We start from the raw sequence: 26,294 nt of genomic DNA, 5'->3' as shown, positions 1-26,294 counted from the left end.
ACTAGGACCATTACTGCGGATTGCCGGGCCTTCTTTTATCAGCTTCCATTTCTGTATTTCCCAGTCCTGTTGTTCTTTCGGCAACTTCTCCAGTTGTTGTGCTTTCAGGATGCAAGATATGTTGAAAGTCCCTTGCAGAGCCAATATAAGATATCTAAGGAAAGCAAAGAAAAACACAGTTATTTTTGCAATAACAAGCTATCACTCTCACTCATTTTGGAGATGGTAGATGAAATATAGCGTGCATTATGTTTTTAGTTAGTCATTCATATAAAAGTTCCACTTGCTACAGAGAACAGTTCCCAAATTCTACACATACAGTATGGATTCCAAAAACACTTTTTGCAAAGTACACACAAAGATACAGAAAGGGAACAAAAGCTAGAATGAAGAAACTCATAATTTTACAAAAGTTAGTGTCATAAAAGATGTGTCACAAAGGTAGTTTCCATCTACCTGCTAAGGTGGTGCCATGGCTAAAGATGCATAGGTAACTTGGTATTATCCAAACAAATAAGGCATAACTCACATCAGTTCAGACATATCAAGATAATTTGGGAATACAATCCAGAATGTAGAGTATATCAGTTTGCCTGTTCTTGGGCTAGGGTTTTGTTAGGTGATTATAGATAGCAACAAACTGCCATTCAACAGTGTTAGGCAAGCTGCTATGTTTCAGGAAAAAATGGTTTAGTAGTGCCAGTCTGTGGATCATAACTCATGATAAGTGTATTTCTCTATAGCTGTCTGATATAAACAGAAATCATGGTTTTCCCTTTCCAGCTATCTTAGTGTGGTTGAGATTGCAGGGAAGGGTATGTTAAACTGTTACAGCTTCTACCAAGTCCTCCATCACTCTTCTGTCCTTTCTGCCCTTGATTAGCCCATCCTCACTTCTTTTTGTGGCTCAACTCAAGAGATCTGTGACTTCTGAGGGGGTTTTTTTTTTGGTCCCCATTTCTCCCTGCAAGATAGCAAACCAAATGCAACTGATTCCAAAGACACAAATGTGCAGAAGGTTCCTCCTGGTTCTGCAGAAGAAGCTGTAATGGCACCCTACATTCTATAAACAACACGAGTGGTAACAACTGGAAGGCAACAAATGCAGGGACTCATGGGAAATGTTGCTGCAAGTACAGTGAACAGAATAGCAGTAAATCAGCAGCAATAGGAAGATAAGAAATTGTCAGTCGCCCCAAATGTCTCGGAGAGTCATATATACATGCGGCCTATTCTGTTTTTTGAAATATGGCAGCTTCATAAACTACATTTTGAAGTTGGCTTGTTTCAGACACCATGCATATTATTACCTATACTTTTGTCTGGATTTGGATATCAGTGATTTGTTATGAAAAGAAGAGGAAACTTCTTACAGTTATATCAGGAAAGAAGAAGAAAAAAGTGAACAACTCTGAAGTTTATTTAGACTTGCTCATGTTAATACTAAAAACCAACATTTATAATTACACTTGGATGCATTCATTCAAGCTTCTTTCTGTTATTGCAGCTACTCCTGTGGCACCTCAGTCTGAATATCAATTTTACAATAAGCAAAAAACTTACCATTTTACAGAAAATTCATAGGAATGCAATGCTATGGAAACAAGCTAAAATGTTCTTCCCCCAAATCAATGTGTGTTTTGTAGTAAGAGATTAAAGTGGGACTCATGAAAAATAAGGCTTCCAGGGGGAATTATTTTCATAACCCTTAGACCTTGGCTGTTAAGAGGGTCGATCTTTGTGCTATTTCGAAGGATCCGGAGAAGTCTGAGCTGTGGCACTAGCTTAACATGGAAACATATTTTTATTATTTGAAGCACTCAAGAATTGCCTCTCAAAAGAGAGAGAGAAAAAAGGAAGGCATCACACAACACAACAAAGCCTTTATGTTCTAGCAAGGCATGTCAACTCAATTTCCCCAAACTGTACAGAGAAAGTTATACTGCATTAAAGCATGTGGACTGTCAAGGGTTTTTAAGCTTCCCTTCCATAAAATGACAGCTATACCAAGGAACTGGCTCTTGGCTGGCAGATTTTGTGGAGAGTGGGGACAAACCCAGACTAATAAGGTTACGTCTGCTGGGACCTTTCTCTGGAAATCAGACTTTACATGGTACCGGATGCCTTACTTACAACATCCAATTAAGGCCTTGCTTAAATAATACAATAAGAGATAAGGTTTTCTGTTTCCTGGGACAACATTTAATCAAATTTTGTAATCTTCCATCTGGTAATCTAGTTATTGAGTGGCACTTCATACAAGAACAAGTAAGAAAAAAAACCATTGGTCAAACCTTGGGAGAAGTGCTGCCACTGGCATAATAATGATTGTGAAATAAAAGTTTGGCTCCGAAAATTCCATCTCCATAATCCAGTAGGGATTTGTGGGATGGTTACAAAGGACACAGGTTGCATTGTAGATGGATGAGAAAATAAAGTAGAGCAAAATGCTCCCAGTTATTGCAATTCCATGGAACCGGGTCTGTGAACAGACGAGAAGAAAAGCAATTAGAGCAATAAACCTTTTAGCTGTGATTCCTGTCTAGGAATGTGATGGTGCAGAACATCAGGAGAATGTAAAGAGGAAATGCCATAGTAACAATCTTATTCCGAGGCAGTGCAATTTCTATGGAGACAAAAGGTGTCTGAACGTAAAAATTACAGCAACGAGGAATCTGCATGGAGGGATGTCAAAGATTGAAATTAACTCTGATGGTTTTTGTCAGGTCTTTCTAAGACAAGTGTGGGCCTGGTGGGAAAGAGCAGTATCTTTTCTGTTGCATTTGAGAAGTCATGCTTTTTAGTTTGTGCAGATACTGGTATCAAGACTCCAACATGCACCCCCATTCAAATCATAAGTCTCTAGCCACATCTCTCAGAGTAAAAAAGATTGATTTATTAGGAGTTGACATGTTGGCATTTTCCGGTTGCTCCATGGGTCTCCCCGGGGATTCCATCAGGGACTTTGGGGCCCTGGCCTGGGCCCAATCCCACATCCAATCCACTCTTCCCAATTCACTCAAGGGCTTTCTCCCTTTTGCGGCCTGGGGATGGGGAAACTCAGCCTCAGAAGCTTTTGGAACTTTCTTTTCCCACCAGTACTTTTCTGGATTTCTTTCTTCCCCAGGAGCTGGTGTCTTTGCTTTGGAATTCAAGGAGGGTTGTTCTCCAGCCTTAATTATGCTATCAGCTTCTATTTGCTTCTGGCTGGAGGTCAAGTCTGTTTCTCTTCCTGATCTCCCAATCTCTGACATAGCTGCCTGAATTTCTCTCCACGCACCCCAGATGTCGGAGAGCGATTGAAGAGGCAGGGACCCAGGACCCCAGTCATTGATTTATTGTGAGAATCGGCTGGCTGTCAAGACTACGACAACTGGTTTCCAAGCCATATTTTCCATTTATTGCATTTTTGTATGTCTGTACTTTTGAGTCAGTGTTTCTGGTTTAGTTTCTGCGGTTTACTTGGAAAGAATTTTTAGAAGTGGCTTTGCTAAGGCGGAGAGGCTCAAGATCATTCAGCTGGCTTTGTGCCTAAGACAGGACTAGAACTTTAACTTTCTTCCATTTTCAGCAAAAAAATTATCTGCAATCTTGTCTAACTGCAATGAGCAATAATATTTATAATTATGCAAAGTTTTACTGAAATACATAAATATTTCTGATAGGAATGAGGGAAATGATACTTTTATGCAGAGAAATGTTGAAAAAGTGTGAAATTAAATAGCTGTAATTGCCTAGTATTATTTAATTTGCAACATAGAATGTAAGATAATAGAGTTGGAAGGGACAACCCCCTCCTTGAGCAGGAAACCATATACCATTTCAGATGAATGGTTGTTCAATCTCTTGAAAGCCTCCAGTGATGGAGTACCCACAACTTCTGAATGCAAGCTATTCCATTGATTGATTGCTCTCACCTTTAGGAAATTTATCTTCAGTTTTAGGTTGCTTCTCTTCTTGGTTAATTTCCATCTATTGTTTCTTGCCTTGAAGCCTTTTGGTATTTTGGAAAATAGTTTGACCCCCTCATCTTTGTAGGAGCCCTTCAAATATTATAACACTGCTGGGGTCTTCTCTAGTGCTTCTACTCATTAGACTAAACATATCCAATTCCTGTAACTGTTCTTTATGTGTTTTAGCCTCCAGCCACCTAACCATCTTTGTTGCTCTTCTCTGCAATCTTTCCAGAGTCTCAACATCTTTATTATATTATGGTGACCAGATCTGGATGCAGTATTCTTACTAAGCCTTTAGAAAGCGGTACTAGAACTTCATGTGATCTTGATTCTATCCCTCTATTAATATAGACTATGATTGCATTGATTTTTGCCCACTGCTGCCCACTGTTGGCTGCTGCATACTGTTGGCTGATATTTAAATGATTGTCCACTAGGACTCCAAAATCCCTCTCACAGTTATACTATTTCTGAACTTGTGCATTACACTATCTGAAAATGTTGGCATTTCAGTTCCTTTTCATCACTCAATAAATCCTTTGTAATCCAAGGTGGGAGGGATTCATAGCCAGACACCTGAATATAGTATCAAAAAGTGCACGACTGTCACCTTAACAGCTAGGTCATTGTTTCCATTCATCAATCAATCAACCAATCAGCAAGCAAGTAAACTGGGATAATTATTGAAACTATATACATACCCACATCTGAATTTCTAAAGCTTGGTGAAAAAGAATAGTAAGAAGGGCACCAGTGTTGACTACTGTTCCAAAAGCGAAAACATCAGTATCAGAATCCTGATATACCTGGTAAATTAGATAAAAGAATATTGACATATCAAAATACAAAACAGAAATTCTGAGTTTTATGAATCAGCCTTCTCAAGTCTGATATGCTTCAAATATGAGCTGAAGAGTAACAGGCTGGGAAAGGCTGGTTTAGAGAAATTTGGATACTTTGAAATTTGAACACTTACTAGATAAGGGATGAAGAAGCAAATGAGACTCTGGTAGAAGGCATCCAAGATAGCAAGGAAAAATGTTAGAGGTTTGTAAATCTGTAGCAAATTGGACACAGAAGGAATAGAGAATTTCAGAACATGTACATTTTCTTGGTATATAACTTATAACTTGATGGCCACTGGGGAAGCCACCAATCAGTGGTAAATGACAGGATGCATCAGTTTCATTCTCTGTCATTGCCTTCACAACCAAAACTAGAGGAGATGTGGTATGCCTGAACACTTAAATTGTTTTACTTTAAATTGTTACTGATAATTCTGTTTATTCTTATATCTTTATCCAAACAGAACAGCACTGGGGAGTTACATGGAAGAAGAAGGCATGGAGCTTGGGTTATTGAAGGATGTCTCTATCATAAGACGTCCAAAGAAGCCTCTCTGAGCAAGAATATCGATTCCCAATGTAATTATTTTTGATTACATTGTGGTATACCTTTTCCACAGAACTCAAGGAACTTCCATGGAGATCTCCCTGCCATTTATCTCCACATCAGCCACCTTATAATACTGACTGAACTGATAAGGTAAGATGGCCCCAGAATTACCTAATGAGTTTCTATGGCTAATGGATGACTTCAAGTTGGATCTCTCTGGGTCTAGTTTGGACCTACTATTACAGTTTTGATTACTATGATACATGTAACTTTTTCAAGGTAGGGATAAGTCAAGCACTGGAATATTGTAATATATTTTATCTGGAGACTGGACTTTTGTAACATGTCTCTGCCCTTAAGGGTGATTTATAAACCACACTTAGACTAGAATGAGGAACTAGGTTACTAGGGTCCTTTTCAGTTAATTTTAATATAATAGAGTCTGTATTATCTGCTGTTTAGTTACCAAGCTACTTTCCAAATTTTATTTTGATTGACAAGCATAAAGCCAAGTTATATGAACAATCATTTTTAGATCCAGGAAAGAATATCCTCAAGACCATACTATAGTTTGCTGACATTCTTCATGAAGGATTATGGCTTTTTTAGTGTGGGATAATCTTCTCTGTGAATGTATGTGGGGTTCTTGGTTTGGAGTTTTTTTTTGCTATCAGTTAAAAGACACAGATTTTCCCACTTGTTTCCTGGATTTCTCTAATTTAGTCATAACTAAATTGTTAAACTAGCACCTTAACTTGTTGACACATTTTATTGCACTTATTGTATCAATTTGTACCTGTGCTTATTTTATGCTTTGGAGATTTTTGATAAAATGAGAATCAATGTATTTAAAAATGGAATGAGTTGCATTTCTTCTCTTAGTGATAGATAAGACTTCATACAATAGCTTGGATTGATGAAAAATGATACAAGAAAACACTGAACACTCCTCTATAAAAAATTGTTGTCTTCAACCTATTTTTTTCATCCATTCATGGGAAAAATATTTTTAAAAGGTGCAATGGAATACAGTTGTTTAATGAGGGAATTGCTAAACTGAAAATTGACAACATTCAACAAATCATGAATTTATGCAGCGTATGAATCCAACCAACATCTATTTTAGAAAGGATATTTATTTTGCTACACCGTGAAACCTGTTATATTATGGGATATTCTTGAAAAAGTTTTACCTCTGAATTTTGTCCACTTTTGTAAAGTGCAGGAATGTTCAATAGGGTTTCTGCAGAAATGTCTTTATCCAGAACTCCAGAAATTAATGGTGGTACAGATGTAAAAAACAAGTTGAAAAATATCATTTGCCAGTAGTCTATCATAGAAGCCCCAGAGAAAGCACAGAAGAACTGGTACCAGAAGAGAAGGTTGACATAGGTCTGGTAAGAAAATATGAAAAATATAAATGTTTTAAATATCTGTAGATACATCATCCAGCCTTTGCTATCTCTGGGTGTTTGGCCAGTCATAATACCTAGCCTCTGCAGAGCATGATAAACTCTTAGAATCTGACCAAGGACTCACAGCATTAGTCCAAATAAATTCAATACTATTTGATTTTAATTAGTTTTTTTGATTAAGTTGAGAAACTAAAGTTACATTACAACCAAATACTCTCTCTTTTTAAAGTGCTGGGAGTAAGAGAGTTAAATTAACTATTGGGATAAGGAGAGAAGCACACTTATCTTTTCTCTACTTGTTATTTACCCATGGTAATTTGCTTTTTGCTTGTGTTTCCTTTCTCAAGTTTTAAAATGTGCCCGAGTTAATTTTTGGATCCCATGATGTGATATAATTAGGAAAACAGCAGACAGGCAAAAGAATTGGGAACTGTTTCCTATGTTACTTCCCTACTTTTAAACTATTTCTTTTAAGGCTGCTTTTCATCTAAAAATAAATTTGTCAAATTTAAGCAGGCTAAGGAGGCATGGTGGTACAATGGTTAGAATGAAAATGGCAGACTAACTCTGCCCAGTGCTTGCAGTTCAATTCTTACTTGCTCAAGGTTGACTCAGCCTTCCATCCTTCCGAGGTTGGTAAAATGAGAACCCAGATTGTTGGGGGCAATATGCTAACATTTGTAAAATTGCTCAGAAGTGCAATAAAGCATTATGGAGTAGTATATAAGTCTATTGCTAAGAGTAGTAAAAGAACCACTGAAATAATCAGAACTTAATTATGACTAAAATATATCTACTTGTTTTTAGTAAATCTACTTTAAGCATCAATAAGACTAGACTCAGTTCATTATTAGGCCTTAGTAACAAACATTTGCACAAAATATATGGTTAGCCTTGGGTGTATGCAAATGTATTGTAGTCATATACTTAAGATTCAGTCAGAGCTTGCTTTCATGAATATAAATAGATTTTGTATTTCTTGCAGCTATGTGATTGTCACTCAGAATCAAACATAAGCTTTGTATCCTGTAAAGGTAACATATTCATAAAATGTCACTTCTATTTATTTTATTTTTGTATGAAAAAATGAAATAGTAAAATTAAGTAATTGGCAGAAAAATCCCTCCTATTGTTTTCTACTATTTTCTAGCTGCTTTTGAAGCAAACAATGTTATGGACCTTGGTGGTAATAAGTCAGAAAAACAAAATGTAAACTTTTGATATAATGAAATTCACCAGAAATAGGAAAAGTAGAAAAAGTTCAATCAAAATAATGGGAGCTAAATGCCTATATACATGCAAGTGGATAAATAGGTGCCACTTTGGTGGGAAGCTAACAGCGTACTGTGTGTCTTGGTGTATAGTCATGCTTGACAAATGACCAAATGAAGCACCTTCAAACAACTAGAAAACAGCTATGAGCACTGCCCCTTTGAGTTGGACATGGGAAACCCTTACCTCTTTTATTTATAACAATATAGGTAAGGGAATCCATCATTCTTTAGTAATGGGAATCATACTTTTTTTCAGCATCAGACCTAATATTAAACCCCCCCCCACAAGGGTTATTAGTGACAAAGTAAAAATTAAATAACATTTTAAAAAATCTCCATGGTTTTTGACAGTGGGATGGGATATTGGGAAATGAATGACATTTTAAGGTGATTCAACATAGGCATTTCCTAAAAGAAATTTGATTTTCCCTCAGTCCTTATAAAATTGTAATTTTGGACACCTATGTCCACAGTGGGAGTCAAAAGAGGTAAAATGGTACTTGTAGAAATGCAATAGAAACTTATTGCTTTATGTCTCTCTCTCTCTCTCTCTCTCTCTCTCTCTCTCTCTCTCTCCCTTTCTGTATACATACATATGTGTGTGTGTGTGTGTGTATGTATGTATCTATGTATGTATCTATGTCTATGTCTATGTCTATGTCTATGTCTATGTCTATGTCCATGTCCATGTCTGTCTGTCTGTCTGTCTGTCTATCTATCTATCTATCTATCTATCTATCTATCTATCTATCTATCTATCTATCTATCTATCTATCATCTCTATTTCTCTCTCTCCCTGCCCCCTTTTCTCTTATCTACAATTTTGTATACAGAGTACATTGCAATAGCCATATAAAGGAACTCTGGCTTTGATTATGTGCCATGATGTGGCAGTATCTTGGGTAATTATGCTACCATCTTGTGTTTTTTTAACCCCCCCTCCTTTGGAGGTGCTAGTGGCTCCAGATCCCAAGAGATGCATGTTAATTGCATGATTGAAATGTCTGCTCTGAGAATATAGATGCCCAACTGAATTTCCTTCAATATGTCTAAAGCTGACTAGTATGGTCATCTATTGGTAGCATAGCTTTCCCATCACATTAAGTCATTGTCAGCCTATAGATCCAAGTCAGGACCAACTTCTACTTGGCATGATTATAATCAGCCATTTTATGTGTAGCAGCAGAGCCATGATTCTGTTAAGGATTGTCCAGATAACATTTTAAATAGGAAATTAGAGATTGAAAATGAATAAGTGAAAATGAATCCATTTATGAATCAATCCATTTAATCAAAATATTTTTTCATTCTTGAATAGTTCAAGATTATGGAATGTTTCCTTATTATATTTTTTGGAATTTGTAAGCTGTTGGCACAGGGCTCCAATCAAATAACTATGAACAATACTTGTCCCAATTGTTACAAGCAATAATGGATGGCATGCAGGATGAAACAAAAAGTTAAGACACATACCACATTTTTATAGAAAAAGTATAGCACCATCTTTCCCAAGCGAGAATAGCACCAATGTCCATGGACTAGAAGTAACTTCTTCAGGTGTTTAAACTGAGATACTGAAAAATCACTGGCCATGACAGCCTGAAATGGAGAACATATATAAAATGATACAATTTATATTTTCAAGTTTTACTGATCCAGCATAAATCAGGACTGCAGGCAAAAGTCAAAATAATGAAACCCAAGAGTGGGAAATATAATGTGACTCTGGTTTAATGTTAAACTATTCAATGGCAGCTTTTCTAAAGCTGTTGCTTTTTAGATGTGTTTAACTATCATTTCTGGAATTCCCAGACAACTGTTGCCAAAGCTAACTGGGAATTCTGAAGTTACACACTAATATCACTGGAAGATAAGTTACAAATGAGTGTGCTAGACTTTCATTATGAAACTGCATCTCTCTCCATTTCCAAGCCCAGTGTGACAATTTCATTCATAAAAAAGTGATCTTATGACAGTTAGACTTAAGGTAAGCAATTTTGGGTAGTTGGAGGCTTCACATCACTCTAACATAATGAGGGAAAGAGAGTGGGAATATATCTTTTATTGGATGGAACTACAATTCTCCCTTTCTCCTTCATTTTTGTGTGAAAGTTTGGGACCCTCTGTTTTTTTAAGCCGTGTTGCTTCTTTTAATGCACTACTGTTTGTGCATGTTTCTCTTCTCCAAATGTCCAGCAGCAGAGGAACAGAGAGCAACAAACAAGCACTTATAGAACCCCTTGTAGCTCTGGAGCCACAAATTGCCCATCCAATCTAAAATAATAAGAACAACCTTGGATGAAACAATCCAAAGCATAATACTTCTTGAGGAAAACATCCTCAAGTACTACTTGAAATCCAGTACAATTCCACATCAACTGTACTCCTGCACAGAGAATATGGACTTAGAGGTAGGGGCTGGACAATCCATCTATGGTTTTACTGGATTAAAACATAGTTGTGATTCAGCCTCAGTTCATAAATGACAACCAACAAGAAAAGTAATTGTCAGCTTATTCTAATTAGGATGCTTCCAGTGATGTTTCTATCAAACAATTAATCCTGCTAGGAAGGACGGGGGAAGGGTAGTTTCCAGATGATGCTTCTTATTGTTAATCAACCTTCCTTATTTTTTTCTGCTGCACAATATCTTTGTTCAGAAACATTTGTATGGGAAAAGTTTATATGCCCTAAATGAATAATCAAGGTAAGCATACAAAAATGATTTGATTCATTATAAAAGCAAATCATTTCACTCTGATCTCTGAAGGATATTGCTTACCTTGTTATAACAGAACGCAGATGATACTTATGTTCACTTTTTATAAGGAATGCAGTCACCTAAAAATTCTGAATATGTACCTTAGCAATTGTTGCCAAGGGCAAGAGGATATTCTTCAATTATTATGCATACCTGCATACCTTCTTGTCCAGAAATGCCAATTCCAATATCAGCTGCCTGGAGCATACCTACGTCATTTGCGCCATCACCTAGAAAAGAATGAAACATATATTTCTCTCAGATTGAGAAGTAGGCTGAACAGATGGTAGGTAAGGCAATAAAAATATTTGTTCAGCATATTTCTCTTTCTGCATTATATGGTTTATGTCAGAGACCAGTTTTGTATAATTAGATATGAAATGAAAAGATACTTCTTTTTGTTTGCCTTGAATCTTTGCCATTGCTTGAGCCTAAATTTGAGTAGTATGAACAAGAGGAATAAACTTCTTCCCATTCACCTTGTTTCAAGTCACTGCTGACTTTATTATAAATCATTGACAGTGAAAACAATTTCATTTTCAATTCCTTTATAAGTTTGCTTAGCAACTTTGCCTTTTTCTCAGCAGAAACATGCAATTTTTTTGGGGTGATATGTTACGTTTAACTGACATATCAAACACAATACTAAGACCCCATTCTCGCACTTGAACTTAGCCCAAAACCTGGGAAACAGTTGATCCAGATTCATATTTCCAGACTTCACATTACTTGAATGTGAAATTGGGATTTCCCCCCGTTCTACAATTGGTAATTTTGAGTCATATTATTTATTTTAATGTCTATTCACCTAGTTTGGAGGGATCCCTTTGGACTGCTACACAATCCATAAATAACTTGGACATGAAACCAAATTTAGCACAGTCAGACAGTTTTGCTTCATTCCTTGACAATAATAAACATCTAGTTTTCACATTTCAAGCTAAGTAGCAGCAGTGAATGACTGGGTAGCTCATTTTTGTATGTCCCCATTCACCACCTCAGGTCACACTGCTAGGAAAATAGTAGATTTGGGAAGGATTCTTTATTTTTTTAAAAAATGAACCCTATTCATTCCAAGGATATCACTGAAATATTCCTTATAGCCCACTGAAGAGAGATAATAGTTAGCTTGTTGATAGATGGATAGTTTGATGGATGGATGGATGACAACCCATTTGGTGCAGTAATTAATTTACCAGACTAGAAACAAGTTGTGAATTGTTGACCCTCCTTAGGTACAAAGCCAGCTGGGTGACCTTGAGCCTCAGCCAAGGATGTGTGTACAGGTTCTTGGGAGAAATGTGCAAAGAACCCTGGGAGTATATGCCAATAATGTACATTCTCAGCAGGGTCATTCAAGGAAGAATAGGACATCCTAGAGCAACCGGACACCTATACTGAGCAGCAGTGATGTAGGAGGATTGATCATTTTAATAACAATGACAAAGATAAAAGCACCATGTTATACTGTATGGGAGAAGGCAATAGTAAACTATTCCTAAATTTTACCAATACCACCAGATGGGTAAACAATATGAAATGATAGGAAAGGTTGGAGACGGTGTGTTCTGCAGAAAAGGTATCTGTATAGTTGTTAAGCACTGACAGTGACTTGATGGCACATGTTGCTTACCTACTGCAAGGGTCAACACTTTCAGCTGATTCCGTACAAGTTTGACCACCATGCTTTTCTGCAAGGGAGTGCATCGGCAGCATAGAACTGAGTGGCTATATTTTGTAAGTTGAAGAAACTTATGCTCAAGTTGTCCTTGGAAAATAGTATTCAGAGCTCTTCCATCAACTACTAATCCAATAATCGGATTTGGAAGTCCTGTGGTTGACCAAGAAAATGGCAGTTTAAAGCCAAAAATGCTCCATATTTTTCGAGGAATTACTTGACCCTTCTGCACCTCTTCCAACATGATATCCAGCAGCGATTCACAAGTTTCCTATGGAAAAAATAGTTGAACAAGTTGTGAAGCTACATGGTACCACAAACAAGAATTCTTCTGTTACTAAACAGAATATGTTAAACTTTTAATTACTTATAATCTTTCATTCTGTTGGACTACCACATAAATTGAAGGGCATAAGTGCTGACTTAGAGAAGTCATTCAACAAGTTACTTGATCAAATATTTAGTAACAATTCAAAATTGGAGAATGTGGTGTATTATCCAAACTAATTTTAACTCCCCCTCATAATGTATAGTTAATTTGTACTGCTGATGCATTGAGATAAATACTACTGCATATATAGTCCATGACTAAATGTATTGTTTTATTTCATATTGCAGATGAATTAAATAGCCTTCATCATTGTATCACTTGTAACTGAAATATTATCTGGCAAGTAGATTTATCCCGTTTGTTATTTCAGAGAAGAATTACTTATTTAGTCCTAAAGTTTAGTATTTCTAAATAAGAATCAATTTCCTTAAATAAGGAACAGATGGCAAGCCTATGATTAAGCATCAAGCAAAACCTCAACAGCATGTGGAGACAAGATCTTTTGCAAACTGCCTAAGGCACATGATGATATTAAAATCTTGAAGTTTGTTGCTAGCATTCACAAGATCTCCCTGGGTTCTGAAGATGGTGAGACAGGGCTGCTTCTAATAGTATGCACGGAATACAATGGTACAGTACACAAGCAGGGATTGACTCATATAATGAGAATTGTCTGCATCTCTCCCCACCACTTCCCACATCTTCAAAATTTACTATGAAGAGGGAACAGGTTTCGAATACATGTGGGATGGAAGCTTTCTGGGGAGAACAAATGGTTCTTTCATTCCATAGGAATACACCACTGGATTCAGTTCTTTTTTTCCTTCCACAATTCAATCCTGTTCTGAAAAACTTTTGCACAAAAAATTATTTACCTATCATGGCATATCCTCCCTGCTGGTCTTTAGGACCTACCTTACTTTCGGTATTAATGGTAAAGACAGTGTCTCTTTGGTCTAGAAGTTTGCAAGAATAGGCAATGTTGACAGCTGTTTCCTGCTTATCTCCAGTTAATACCCATGTTTGGATTCCAGCTTCTTTGAAGGCAGCAATGGTATCAGGCACTCCTTCTTGCAACCGGTCTTCTATCCCTGTTGCTCCTTATGAAAAGGAAATAATCAGCGTTATTGATTGCTGCCAAGAGAAGGCACACCTCTGGGGTCTAGATAAATGGCATTACTTAATTGATGGAAACCAGAGCATGACAGGCAGATAAGGCAGGAGACAGGTGGTCCCTCAAGTAACCAGGCTCTAAGCCATTAATTAGGAATAATTAGGAAACAATTGCTATGTGATAAAGTGACTGATATCCTACATTTAACTTTTGTTATATTTCACAATAATTGCTCTGCAATAGAGTTGTGATCAAGAGATTCTTCTTTAGGACTTTAGAAAATAAACCATCTTTTTTATTCCTACAATTGGCTTATACAAAATGGATTGTATGCCAAGAGTCTGCTCTGTATGCACTATGGGGTTGGGATACATTCATTATACACATAACGTGCACCACTGTTGGAGCAATGAGGCACAAGAACATTTGGTTTAGCTTTTTATTATCTTCTGGAGGGTGAGTTTAAAAGGTCAAAACTTACACAAGAATAAAAGAGAAACTAGTAGAAAGCTGACCTGCTTAACTGAAAACCATTTACTAAACAAGTTTTCTATTGTTTTAACACAAAATTTAAAAAACGTATTCCCTGGCTTGAGATGTTCCAGAATTAATACAACTTGGCTAAATGAACATTGAAAATAATTACTGAAAGAATAATAACATCTTTTCTACTGGGATCAATATAACGTTATTGGAAATTTTAAGTATTATATATTGAATACAAACTATTGCATAAAACATGGATAGCTAAGCTGTGACTAAGGTTTATAGAATTCTGGATTGGTGCAAAGAGGCCTTCATAGGGCACAAGCATAGAACACAATGAAGCAAAGTTGTCTACATCAGTGCTCAGAAGATATGACGTATAAGATATATGTGCTGCAGATGTGGTATTCAGCAGGTTCTGACCAGTTCTGGAGAACCAGTAGCGGAAATTTTGAGTAGTTCAGAGAATTGGCAAATACCACCTCTGACTGGAGATTTTACAGTATCCTTCCCCTGCCATGCCCACCAAGCCACACCCACAGAACTGGTAGTAAAAATTTTTGAATCCCACCACTGATGTGCTGTAGTATACACCTGAATGATGTCATTTCATGCTTTTGATTTTTGAGGTGCAACTGGCAGATAGATTGGCTACCCTTGATTCAGAACCAGGTAACACTAATTTTAAACCTGTACTGAGATACTAATTTTCATTTCCATAGATAAAATGACAGAGTGATTCCCAAGCCTATTTCATGTGTGGCCCAACTTTATTAATATTGGGGATTATGCATTGCAAATTATAACATGGATATGTGCACATATGGTGAAGCAAAGCTGTGAGGTCTGGAGAGAAACTAGACCTTAGGCTCCCCAATGTACATCTAAGATAAGTTGATTTACATTAATTTCTATGGAACCCTTTAAACTGTGTGTCTGTATATAAATAAATAAAAGATACTGTGAGTTCTAGTCCAATTTTAGTATGAAGCCAGGTGGGTAACCTTGGGCCAGTCACTGTTTCTCAGTCCTAAGAAGGAGGCAACGACAAACTATTTCTGATACCTTGCCAAGATAACTGCAGGGATTAGTCCTGGCAGTTGCCAGGAGTCGTGTGTGTGTGTGTGTGTGTGTGTGAGAGAGAGAGAGAGAGAGAGAGAGAGAGAGAGAGAGAGAACAATATACTTATCTGTACAATATTATCTGTACAATACACTTATCTGTTTCTGATACACGTTATTAGATAGTTTATAAACGTATCATAGACAGCAATGGTAATAATCCTTTCTTTACAAATCACACAGGTAAGAATTGTTTTAAATAATGACTCATTTCCAAGTAATTTTAGGGCCAGATATTATTCATTAGTAATTATGACTATCAGGTTAATTAGTCTAGAATGGATAAATACTTCAAGATACCTAATAAGGTGAGTTTACTTTCCAGATGTTGTGCTGCTTCCATTAAAAGTTCATCTTTGTTGTCAATAGCTATTTCTGCCTCATGATGAAAGTTGAGCCATTTTCGAAATTCCTCTTCACTTAAAATCTGTCACAGTGTAAAGTCAACATGTAAGTGAAAATATTAAATGCCTGCCGTTAGGCTGGTAGAAGTCAACGTCTCTAATATGATTCAGCTATTAGAACATTTACTGTTACCAACTGCAATTTTAATACATCATCACTAACTATGATGATTATAAAAGTTAGGGTAGTGTTACTTCACAATTACAAGTAGAATCAAGTAGCAATTAATAGTAAGTATTTTGACAACTGAACACAAAGTATGCAGCATTATAAACACGCAGCCAGAAGCAATAGATTTGATGAAGTATTATGTCCTAAAAATTGAGTTAATTTTCAAGCAAATACAACTATGTTTTATTTTAATAAAAATTCTGGGAATACAGGAAAATTCTAGTGAAGGAAAATAAAGCATTTTCAGTAGGAGAAACTGTGATTTAAGAGATGAGCTACGGTTTGTGAATGCCAGTATCTAAGCTGACAGAGAAGAATTTGAAGTTTTATTCTGCCCTCAGAGGCATTTATATGAGATGATGTCCAAGGATTCTCAGTGGAAAAGCATAGGTGAGGTCTTGTACTTTGAATCATGATCAAAGCAAGCCTAAGAACATGCTGCCTGAAATAAAACCCTGGACGTCCTTGCAAAGTCCATGAACAAAAGACTAGAAACAGAATTATTTTAGCATTGATAATGGAATAGACTCCATTAACAGTGTAACAGACTCCATTGAGTCTGAGGGACCCCCAACTCATAAATGGCATCCAAGTTAGGTGATATGGTATAAAGTATTCTTCAAAACTATTGTGAGCCATGATGACGCAGTGGTTAGAACACAGTATTGCAGGCTACTTCTGCTGATTGCCGGCTGCCAACAATTTAGCAGTTCGAGTCTCACTGGCTCAAGGTTGACTCATCCTTCCATCCTACCAAGTACGGTAAAATGTGGACCCAGATTGTTGGAGGCAATAGGCTGACTGTATACCGCTTAGAAAGGGCTGAAAAGCACTGTGAAGTGGTATATAAGTCTAAGTGCTATTGCTATTGCTCATCGCTCACGTAATGTCACCTAAGGTTTCATCCTGTTTAATAACAAAGTCAGTCCTAAGGAGCAGGAGCTCTGCCCTTTGGCATTTATATTCCACAGCAATGAGATAGTATCAGTTGAGCAAGAAAACCATAATATGTACAACTGGAATAATAATAAAACGCCTCAAATCTTAATTACATTACTGCAAATCAAATGTTATTGACAGAGTTTGGTATCACTGTGGTAGATGATATGTACCAAAAACCAGACAGTCTGTTTTGGTTTGCTGGAATGCTAGATGATTTTAATACTAGCGATACTAATATTGCAGCATGGAATATTTATTATTAAGATGTTCTTCCAGAGTCTCTCTCTCTGGGATAGATGTGACTTGGAGAACTGGTGTATGGTGATATAGGACTACCTAGAAAATTCTGGGAGGTTTGTTCACATTCTTGACATCCGATGCTGCCAAATCCTGATGAGATGTAATTCTGTTATGTCTTTGCCACCTAAATCCAAGAAGGCTATTTAATACCTACTACTGTCAATAAAGGATTACACGAGGGAACAACAAACAGAAGCTTAATCCAAATAAGTTGGAAATGTTCCTGTCTAAAACAGATTGGGGATCAGGGATTCCATCTGTGTTGGAAGGAACTGTGATTCTTTTTACTCACAATTTGACCGTGAGTGCATTTGCACTGCTATAGCTAGTGCGCCAACTGCATCCATTCCTGGAGATGTTAGATGATGATCCATGCCTTCATTATATCATATAGGACCAGCCATTAACACAATCACAACGAACTAACCTTTGAAAGTGATTCAGAAACTTTGATTGGCATAAAATGCTGCAGGCAAGCAATTGACCTTCAGTTTTAGTGGGCACATCTCCCTTACTGCAAGAGCATTATTGATTTCCAAGCTGTTTCTGGCCACAGTTCAAAGTGCTAGTTATCCCCTATAAAGCGTTCCACAATGTGGGATCAGGCTGTTTGAAAGAAGAAAAAAACCTTTCCCATATGACCTTACTCAGACTTTAAGATCCTCTGGGGAAGTTCCTTCTGTTCTGTTATTATCAGAAGGAGGAATGCAAAAGACATCTCTTCCAAAAATGCTGGCATACCCAGCTTTGTCCCTTCTTTAACATCTTTCCACTGTCAGACTAAAATAGTTTTATTAATATAGATATTTGATTTTCCAGCTGTTCTAAGAGTAAATGGTGCTGCATGTTTTTCCTTCTAGAAAAACATTTCTTTTGGCATTCTTTTGCATTCCACCTTGTGCATTCTGTAAAGAGGCAAGATGGATTTGGAGTTAAAGGCAGGCGAGTTTTGCCAATCAGCTGATGCATGTCTTCAGGCCATGATACTAGGCTTTCTGCTGTTTCTTTCTCCTATCAGGTAAGGGTTCCAAAATGAAAGTATTTATTTTCCTAATATTTCAAGCTAATATTTCAAGCTAATATTTCAAGCTAACACTCAGTGCTACTGAGAACAATAACTTCCAAGCACATTTCCCGTTTTTCTGATCATCAGCCAAAGACTATAATTCACATATCATTTTCTCTGGAGCAGCCCAGAAATGTTTATGCAGACTTTGATGCTTCTTCTAAAATAAAGTAGGAAAAAAAACCCCTGCAGGTTGTAGTTTACACTATGATTAACCAGCCTAGCCTGAGCACCAAATATTTCAAGAAACAACAGAGCAGGACTTCCGGTTTGTCGGCCGCGAGCGGCAGGATTTTTTAAGCTGCGCGATCCCTGCCGCGCTAGCGTTTTGGGGCTCCGACCCAGCCGGGCACGGAGCTAGCTGCCCTGCAGGGGCAGCTGAAGGTAGGGGGATCCGGAGAAGGGTTTGGGGGTGCTGCAGACCCCCTCCTGGCCGGCAGAACCCCTTTCCCAGGACGGTGCAGCGGCGGTCCGTAATGGCCGCCACAAAGAAGCTGGCAGCCGGGTAAGAATGCGCAGGAGGAAGTGGAGAAAGTGATTGAGAGGAGAAAGTTTTTCTTGGCTCCTAGGACTCTAAGACATATTTAATAAAATTCCTGAAAAGTATGACTTTCTGAATAATACCTGCCAGAAGAGGAAAAAAAGCGGCTGCTTGAAGGTGCTGAAAGGATAGCTTTCCTCTTTTCCCACGGAATAAATAACTGGATATTAAGAAACCTATTTTTAGGTGGAAATTGGTTTTAAGCGATGAGTGGGAAGAGAGAGGATTAAAAAGAAAATATTTGTATGCTAAGATTTGTTGGAGCAGATGCCTTAAGGATTTGAAGACTAGAATATATTGTAACAAGACTTTAAACAGATTTGGACTTTCTTTCTCTTTGATTGATATCACCCCAGAAGGAGAAAGTGAGAACTCTGCCTTGGTTTGGACTGATTGATAACTTTGGGACTGTTTTATCTTTTTTATTTTCTTTTGAATATTCTGGTTGTTGTAAGAAGAAAGAAGGAGAAAAGAAAAGAAAAGATTTATAATGGCTCTTTCTGTTGAGGAACTAAGAAATGGTGTGGAAGAAGCTTTCCTTTTCTTAGAAATGGTGCTTACTAATTATCAACAAAAATTACAACAGATGAAGACAGCAGAGGAACAAGAAAGAAAGGAAGGAGCCATCCTTTAATGTATCTCAAACTGGCTCGAGATTCATCGAATGAATACAACTACAACGGACTCAGTCATCAATAAATTAAACAGACTATTTGCCACACACGGATTTCCGGACGTGTTGGTCTCGGACAACGACCCACAGTTTACTGCATTACCCTTTGAACAATATCTTGCTGATCGGGGCATCCGCCATGCGCTAACCTCGCCCGTGCACCCTGCGGCGAATGGGCGGTGCAAACGCATGGTACAATTTGTAAAAAGACCCTCCATAAAATGGAATTTGGCAACATCGACGAAAAAATCAATCAAATTCTCTTGTTGCACATCACGCCCCACAGCGTGACCAACAAAACACCCGCTGAACTTCTTATAGGGCGGAAACTACAATCGCACCTTGACCGGCTCCACCCGCATTCGCACCGGAAAAGCCCTTCGGCTCCAGCAGCAAATGCCGGGAATTTAAGGTAGGCAATTTAATCTTTGCCAAAAACTTTTCACGGCGACCCGTTATGGATACCCACAACCGTTACCCACCTTACCGGGCCTAGATCTTACCGCCTGCTAACGGACGATGGGAGGTGTGGAAGCGCCACATAGACCAACTCCGCTCGAGATGACCACCCAGCACCCATGACTCCCGGGTTCACCAACTCAAGGGGAGGAAATATCGAGAAATTGACTTTGATATGACAAATAGCAGGCCAACGGAAACCCTACGGCCCAGCGAAACACCAGAACTTGAAGCAGGGAGGGAGTTGAATTTTTCAGGGAACTTTAATACGGGAAACCGAACTGCAAAACCCGAAGAAACACGGAGTAGCAGAGACAACCAAAGTGGAAGCACACGGAATCACCGTGCAGCGAAACCTGTAGTTAATAAAGATCATCCAAAGCGTTCCACGGGACCGGACCTATAGACCAAACCAGGTGGAACCACGGAAATCAGCCAGACAGACCAAATGGCCTGTCTATCTTGAGATTTGTTACAGCCCCCTCAAACGGAACCCAAGGGGAGGGGTGTTGTGAATCAATAAAGTTACTAGCATAAATGCAAATCAGGGTTTGGGAACCTGCATACCTGATTGGCCCTTATACAACAACTAGGGATTGGTCCATAAGTAGTCCCTGATTGGCCACTATTTGGACACTTCTCATTGGTTATAAGTTTGAACTTATTGCACATGTCATTGGTTAACAAGGTAGCAGATAATCCTATAAAAGGGTTGCTGTTGCCCATAGCCTTGCTCTGTTCTATTCTATTTACAATTATTAAAGAGTTGAAGTCACTGGTCAGATGTCTGGTCTCCATTATTTCCCAAACTTAACAGTATACCGCTTAGAAAGGGCTGAAAAGCACTGTGAAGTGGTATATAAGTCTAAAGTGCCTATTGCTATTGTTCATCGCTCACGTAATGTCACCTAAGGTTTCATCCTGTTTAATAACAAAGTCAGTCCTAAGGAGCAGGAGCTCTGCCCTTTGGCATTATATTCCACATCAATGAGATAGTATCAGTTGAGCAAGAAAACCATAATATGTACAACTGGAATAATAATAAAACACCTCAAATCTTAATTACATTACTGCAAATCAAATGTTATTGACAGAGTTTGGTATCACTGTGGTAGATGATATGTGCCAAAAACCAGACAGTCTGTTTTGGTTTGCTGGAATGCTAGATGATTTAATACTAGCGATACTAATATTGCAGCATGGAATATTTATTATTAAGATGTTCTTCAGAGTCTCTCTCTCTGGGATAGATGTGACTTGGAGAACTGGTGTATGGTGATATAGGACTACCTAGAAAATTCTGGGAGGTTTTGTTCACATTCTTGACATCCGATGCTGCCAAATCCTGATGAGATGTAATTCTGTTATGTCTTTGCCACCTAAATCCAAGAAGGCTATTTAATACCTACTACTGTCAATAAAGGATTACATGAGGGAACAACAAACAGAAGCTTAATCCAAATAAGTTGGAAATGTTCCTGTCTAAAACAGATTGGGGATCAGGGATTCCATCTGTGTTGGAAGGAACTGTGATTCTTTTTACTCACAATTTGACCGTGAGTGCATTTGCACTGCTATAGCTAGTGCGCCAACTGCATCCATTCCTGGAGATGTTAGATGATGATCCATGCCTTCATTATATCATATAGGACCAGCCATTAACACAATCAACGAACTAACCTTTGAAAGTGATTCAGAAACTTTGATTGGCATAAAATGCTGCAGGCAAGCAATTGACCTTCAGTTTTAGTGGGCACATCTCCCCTTACTGCAAGAGCATTATTGATTTCCAAGCTGTTTCTGGCCACAGTTCAAAGTGCTAGTTATCCCCTATAAAGCGTTCCACAATGTGGGATCAGGCTGTTTGAAAGAAGAAAAAATCTCTCCCATATGACCTTACTCAGACTTTAAGATCCTCTGGGAAGTTCCTTCTGTTCTGTTATTATCAGAAGGAGGAATGCAAAAGACATCTCTTCCAAAATGCTGGCATACCCAGCTTTGTCCCTTCTTTAACATCTTTCCACTGTCAGACTAAAATAGTTTTATTAATATAGATATTTGATTTTCCAGCTGTTCTAAGAGTAAATGGTGCTGCATGTTTTTCCTTCTAGAAAAACATTTCTTTTAGCATTCTTTTGCATTCCACCTTGTGCATTCTGTAAAGAGGCAAGATGGATTTGGAGTTAAAGGCAGGCGAGTTTTGCCAATCAGCTGATGCATGTCTTCAGGCCATGATACTAGGCTTTCTGCTGTTTCTTTCTCCTATCAGGTAAGGGTTCCAAAATGAAAGTATTTATTTTCCTAATATTTCAAGCTAATATTTCAAGCTAATATTTCAAGCTAACACTCAGTGCTACTGAGAACAATAACTTCAAGCACATTTCCTGTTTTTCTGATCATCAGCCAAAGACTATAATTCACATATCATTTTCTCTGGAGCAGCCCAGAAATGTTTATGCAGACTTTGATGCTTCTTCTAAAATAAAGTAGGAAAAAAAACCCCTGCAGGTTGTAGTTTACACTATGATTAACCAGCCTAGCCTGAGCACCAAATATTTCAAGAAACAACAGAGCAGTTCTATTTGATTGCAAATGTTTCTAATATTCAAACATTAGTAATAGGAAGAACAGATGTCAAAAGACTGGATTAGAGTATTGCTTTCCTTTAGCTTCATTTAAAGATGATTCAGGTGAGGGGGCAGTAAGAACAGTAGGAAATTAATCTAGGTAACAAAGCATTTGCCATCTGGAACTGGCTCGAAGTGTCAAAACAAGCCATTTTACTGAAGTGGTTGTCATTATTATTGCTATTATTACCATTTAAAAAAAGGAATTACCTTCTTTCCTATGCATAGAGTTCTCAGACCGTCACGTGCATACCAATCTAAATGTTTTTGTGTTTGTGCTCTCACTCTTCGTATCCTTTTTCCCATGGCCACACTAGCTGTGAAACACAAAGGAAATCTGCTGATTCTCATCACAGTTTTATGAAATACTTAAGTACCTTCTTTAAGTATCCTTCCGCAGCACAAAAGTAAGACTATTTTTTGAGGCACAAAAATGCCTGTGGTCATTTTTCTTTCTTTCCTGTCAAGATTTAAACATTACCTACATGTGATGCTTGATTCTACTTCATACATGCACAGAAGCAATTTGCTCCTTATCTAACATCTAACCCGGGCAAACTGAAGGCTTTTAAGATGTTGCTGAAGCATTTTTCACCATTGAATCTTTTAGCTAGGCTGCTGAAGTAGTAGCCACAAAGCTCTCCAGGTTCCTTACCCTTGCCCTATAATCTGGTTACTATTATTAAGAGCTTACTGTTAATTGCCAGTTTATACAACTTCTCCTTTTAGAGAATCACTATGCTAGTTTCTTACCATTTTAATGCAGTGCTCATAAAAACAAATTAATGTAGCCTTTCTTAATTGGTTTGTTTCAATACCCTTTCTAACTATGTAAATCATCATTCTTGCTCTCATTTTCACTACTAAGGTTTCTAAGTGTGTTGTTTCTGCTGCAAACTGAAATCTGTAAATCTTGAAGATATTGCCCAACAATCCAAGCTATGCCTTCCTCCTAGTTCATTAGTTCTTTACTTTTGGTAGGGTCTTCCAATACATCCATTATGGCGGAGTCTGCCCCTTTGGTATAGACTATGATTTCTTTGGTGAGGGGATGCCTCACTACCACCGACATCCTCTTCCTGCTGGAATCAAATCCCAAGGTGAACAAGAGATCAAAGGTTAGAAGAGTTCCTTCCGGCAGCCTTACAGTCACTTGCTCAGGAGTTCTGGAGACTAATGTAAACTGGTAGGCATGGGCCGCGTGGACTAGAGCTGCTTCATCTGGACTTTCTGCCTCATAACAAAATTCTCCCTGCAAAGGCCCATGGTCTCTGCCTGCAAAGCTCCTCTCATTTGGGGAGGGATCTGAAACCCCACAGAGGTCGTTCTCACTGAAGGACTCCCTTCCAAGACTCTCATCATCTGTTAAGCTAGAACAGCTTTGAGTAGGACATTCATCTTTCATTTTTGATTCCGCATAGGCAGTGCTGCTCTCTGTGTTAATACTCTCTCCTAAGTCTGAACTCGATTGAACCGATGTCTGGCTGAGGCTTGCCAACTTCATCCACTGGAACAGCTGGTGAATTTTCTCCAGGGAGAGTCCTGACTGCTTCATCAGTGATGGAGTTGTAACCTTAAGAGAAAAGAGGGAATTGGGATTAATTAAAGCAAACATTCTGCAGCAGAGCTAATATGAAATTGGACCATTTCACATTAACAGAAGAAACATGGAAAAGGTGCCAAGTAATGCCGTTACTCAAACCGAGGGGCTCATTAATTGGATATCTCGATTAGAGGGATTTTTGTTGGCTTCCTTATGTAGATAAAAACCAAAGGCTTACATGAACAGTTTAGGGGTTGAGATACTTATAAACCCATTACAGAATGTTTCCTAGGATATATAGCACCCTTTTAAATGATTGAGACAGAATGGATGCGACTGAAATTTCTGGGTACTCTTGCATATTTTAAGCTCTGTAAATGGTTTAAGGTGAAAAGTGAGTGCCTTAAGCCTCAGAAATATCCCCAACTTTCAAATGATTGTGCTTTTTTCCTGATCTATAGTAGTTAAGTGATTAAAAGTTTTCCTTAATCATCTGCTTGGTTTATTTACAATACTAAGTGGAAGTCTTGTCTTGCTTGCTATGATGTGGCAACAACATTATTGTGTCCTTTGTGGATCTTAGTTTGGACAAGAAATCACACTGTGGTTCCAGGCTGAAAAATGGCCTACTCATGTTCTGCATGAAGATGATGTCTTTTCTTATTGTGTTAGAAAGGCAGATATTTTTTTTAAAAAAAATGGCGCTCCTATTCACTGTAAAATGGCAGAATTAATTAAAGATAAGAGATGTATGAGTCAACCCATTTAACTGCATTTCAGCTTCACATTGTTCATTTGTGTATTCCACCCAGTTTCTATATAAATTTATGGAGAAGATTATTTAAAAAAAAACTCTGCAAGGAAAAGTGGGTATATAAAATATGATTAAGTCAACCAAACAACATTCCCAGCCTTATCTTATCCATGGGTAGCATCTTGCTAATATTATGGATTTTCTCTATGATGTTCCAAAATTCTTTTTATTGGATTACACTGAGTTAAAAGCAGGTAGGGAGGTGGAGGAAGAAAGCTGAGCATTATATTTCTTTGCTCAACCACAAGGATTTTTTTGAGTGCATAAAATAATAGTTCTGCAAAAGAAGTAAGTTTCAAGATGGGATATATAGAAAAATTGCAATAAGAAAATGAAGGAATTTTTAGAAAAAATTAAAGACAAATTGGAAATGTTTCAAATGGAGGGCTCAGATGAGAGTGCACTAAACCTTCAGCAGGTACAATAAGAAACTGAAAGGGACGATACCAAACTAGGAGCTACACATATTGATTCTTCTAAATTTTGGGGTTGATTATGGATTATAAATGCTTAATGTGAAATATAAACAGAGGAAATATTTCTCAAAAGAGAAAAAATCATTTGAAAATCAAGATATATTTTCCCCATAAGCCACACATGGAAAAAATTATAAAACTTGTGTGAAGAATTTATTTCAGCAGAAACTAAAAAAAAAAGAAACAGATATAACATTTGTATATAACATGTTATTTATTTATTTATATTTCATATTTCTCAACTGTCCATCTTCCTCAGCGAGAAGCTCTAAATCACATGGCTAAATCCTTAGCTGAAACCAGAACTTGTATTGACTGAAGACCATAATAGATTTATTGGGGTGAAAGTTATTTGTAAGGGTTTAAGGGGAACTTATGCACAACATGAGGATAAAGTTGTGTGCTATAATTATGGAGAGTGTAATAAAATTTATTTTGATTTTTTAAAAACTTCTAATAAAATTTAAAAACTTGCAATATGCCTTAAATATTAATCAGGTCAATTAATAAATTAATATTTCTGTTTTAACCAAGAAATACAATATATCCTAAGGTTATTATTCAGTTTAGCTAAATATATTAGTTTCCCTTTAAAAACAGAGTTTCTCCAGTGGTAAAGGATTTCTTTTTTTCACAGAAGATCTTCATTAACATTGGCTGTTTTTTCTCAGAGAAAGTTTGCTAGAAACTTTTAATTGGCATGTTTGAACTGATAAGCACAGGTAGCTTAAATGTATTATTTAAAA

The 26,294-nt window shown here is 37.5% G+C and overlaps 1 protein-coding gene across 1 annotated transcript in view; it reads right to left on the bottom strand.

The window, feature by feature from the left end:
- ATP10B (ATPase phospholipid transporting 10B (putative)) overlaps window positions 1-26,294 on the bottom strand; it is a 139,697-nt gene that overhangs the window by 1,058 nt on the left and 112,345 nt on the right. Inside the window, exons 12-23 of the mRNA XM_087954181.1 lie at window positions 23,688-24,288; window positions 22,926-23,032; window positions 15,832-15,958; window positions 13,726-13,910; window positions 12,435-12,750; window positions 10,955-11,031; window positions 9,514-9,639; window positions 6,545-6,745; window positions 4,933-5,013; window positions 4,658-4,762; window positions 2,295-2,482; window positions 3-154 (exon numbers count right to left, since the gene is read on the bottom strand). Coding sequence (XP_087810307.1) covers window positions 3-154; window positions 2,295-2,482; window positions 4,658-4,762; window positions 4,933-5,013; window positions 6,545-6,745; window positions 9,514-9,639; window positions 10,955-11,031; window positions 12,435-12,750; window positions 13,726-13,910; window positions 15,832-15,958; window positions 22,926-23,032; window positions 23,688-24,288 — 2,266 coding nt within the window. The remainder of the gene's footprint in view (window positions 1-2; window positions 155-2,294; window positions 2,483-4,657; window positions 4,763-4,932; window positions 5,014-6,544; window positions 6,746-9,513; window positions 9,640-10,954; window positions 11,032-12,434; window positions 12,751-13,725; window positions 13,911-15,831; window positions 15,959-22,925; window positions 23,033-23,687; window positions 24,289-26,294) is intronic.

This window comes from Notechis scutatus, chromosome 2 (assembly GCF_049901735.1).
Source record: "Notechis scutatus isolate UNSWTSFEM ecotype Mainland chromosome 2, rNotScu1.2, whole genome shotgun sequence".
Classification (NCBI taxonomy): domain Eukaryota; kingdom Metazoa; phylum Chordata; class Lepidosauria; order Squamata; family Elapidae; genus Notechis; species Notechis scutatus.
Note: the sequence above shows the minus strand (reverse complement) of the source record. Positions and strands in the feature narration are given on the sequence as shown.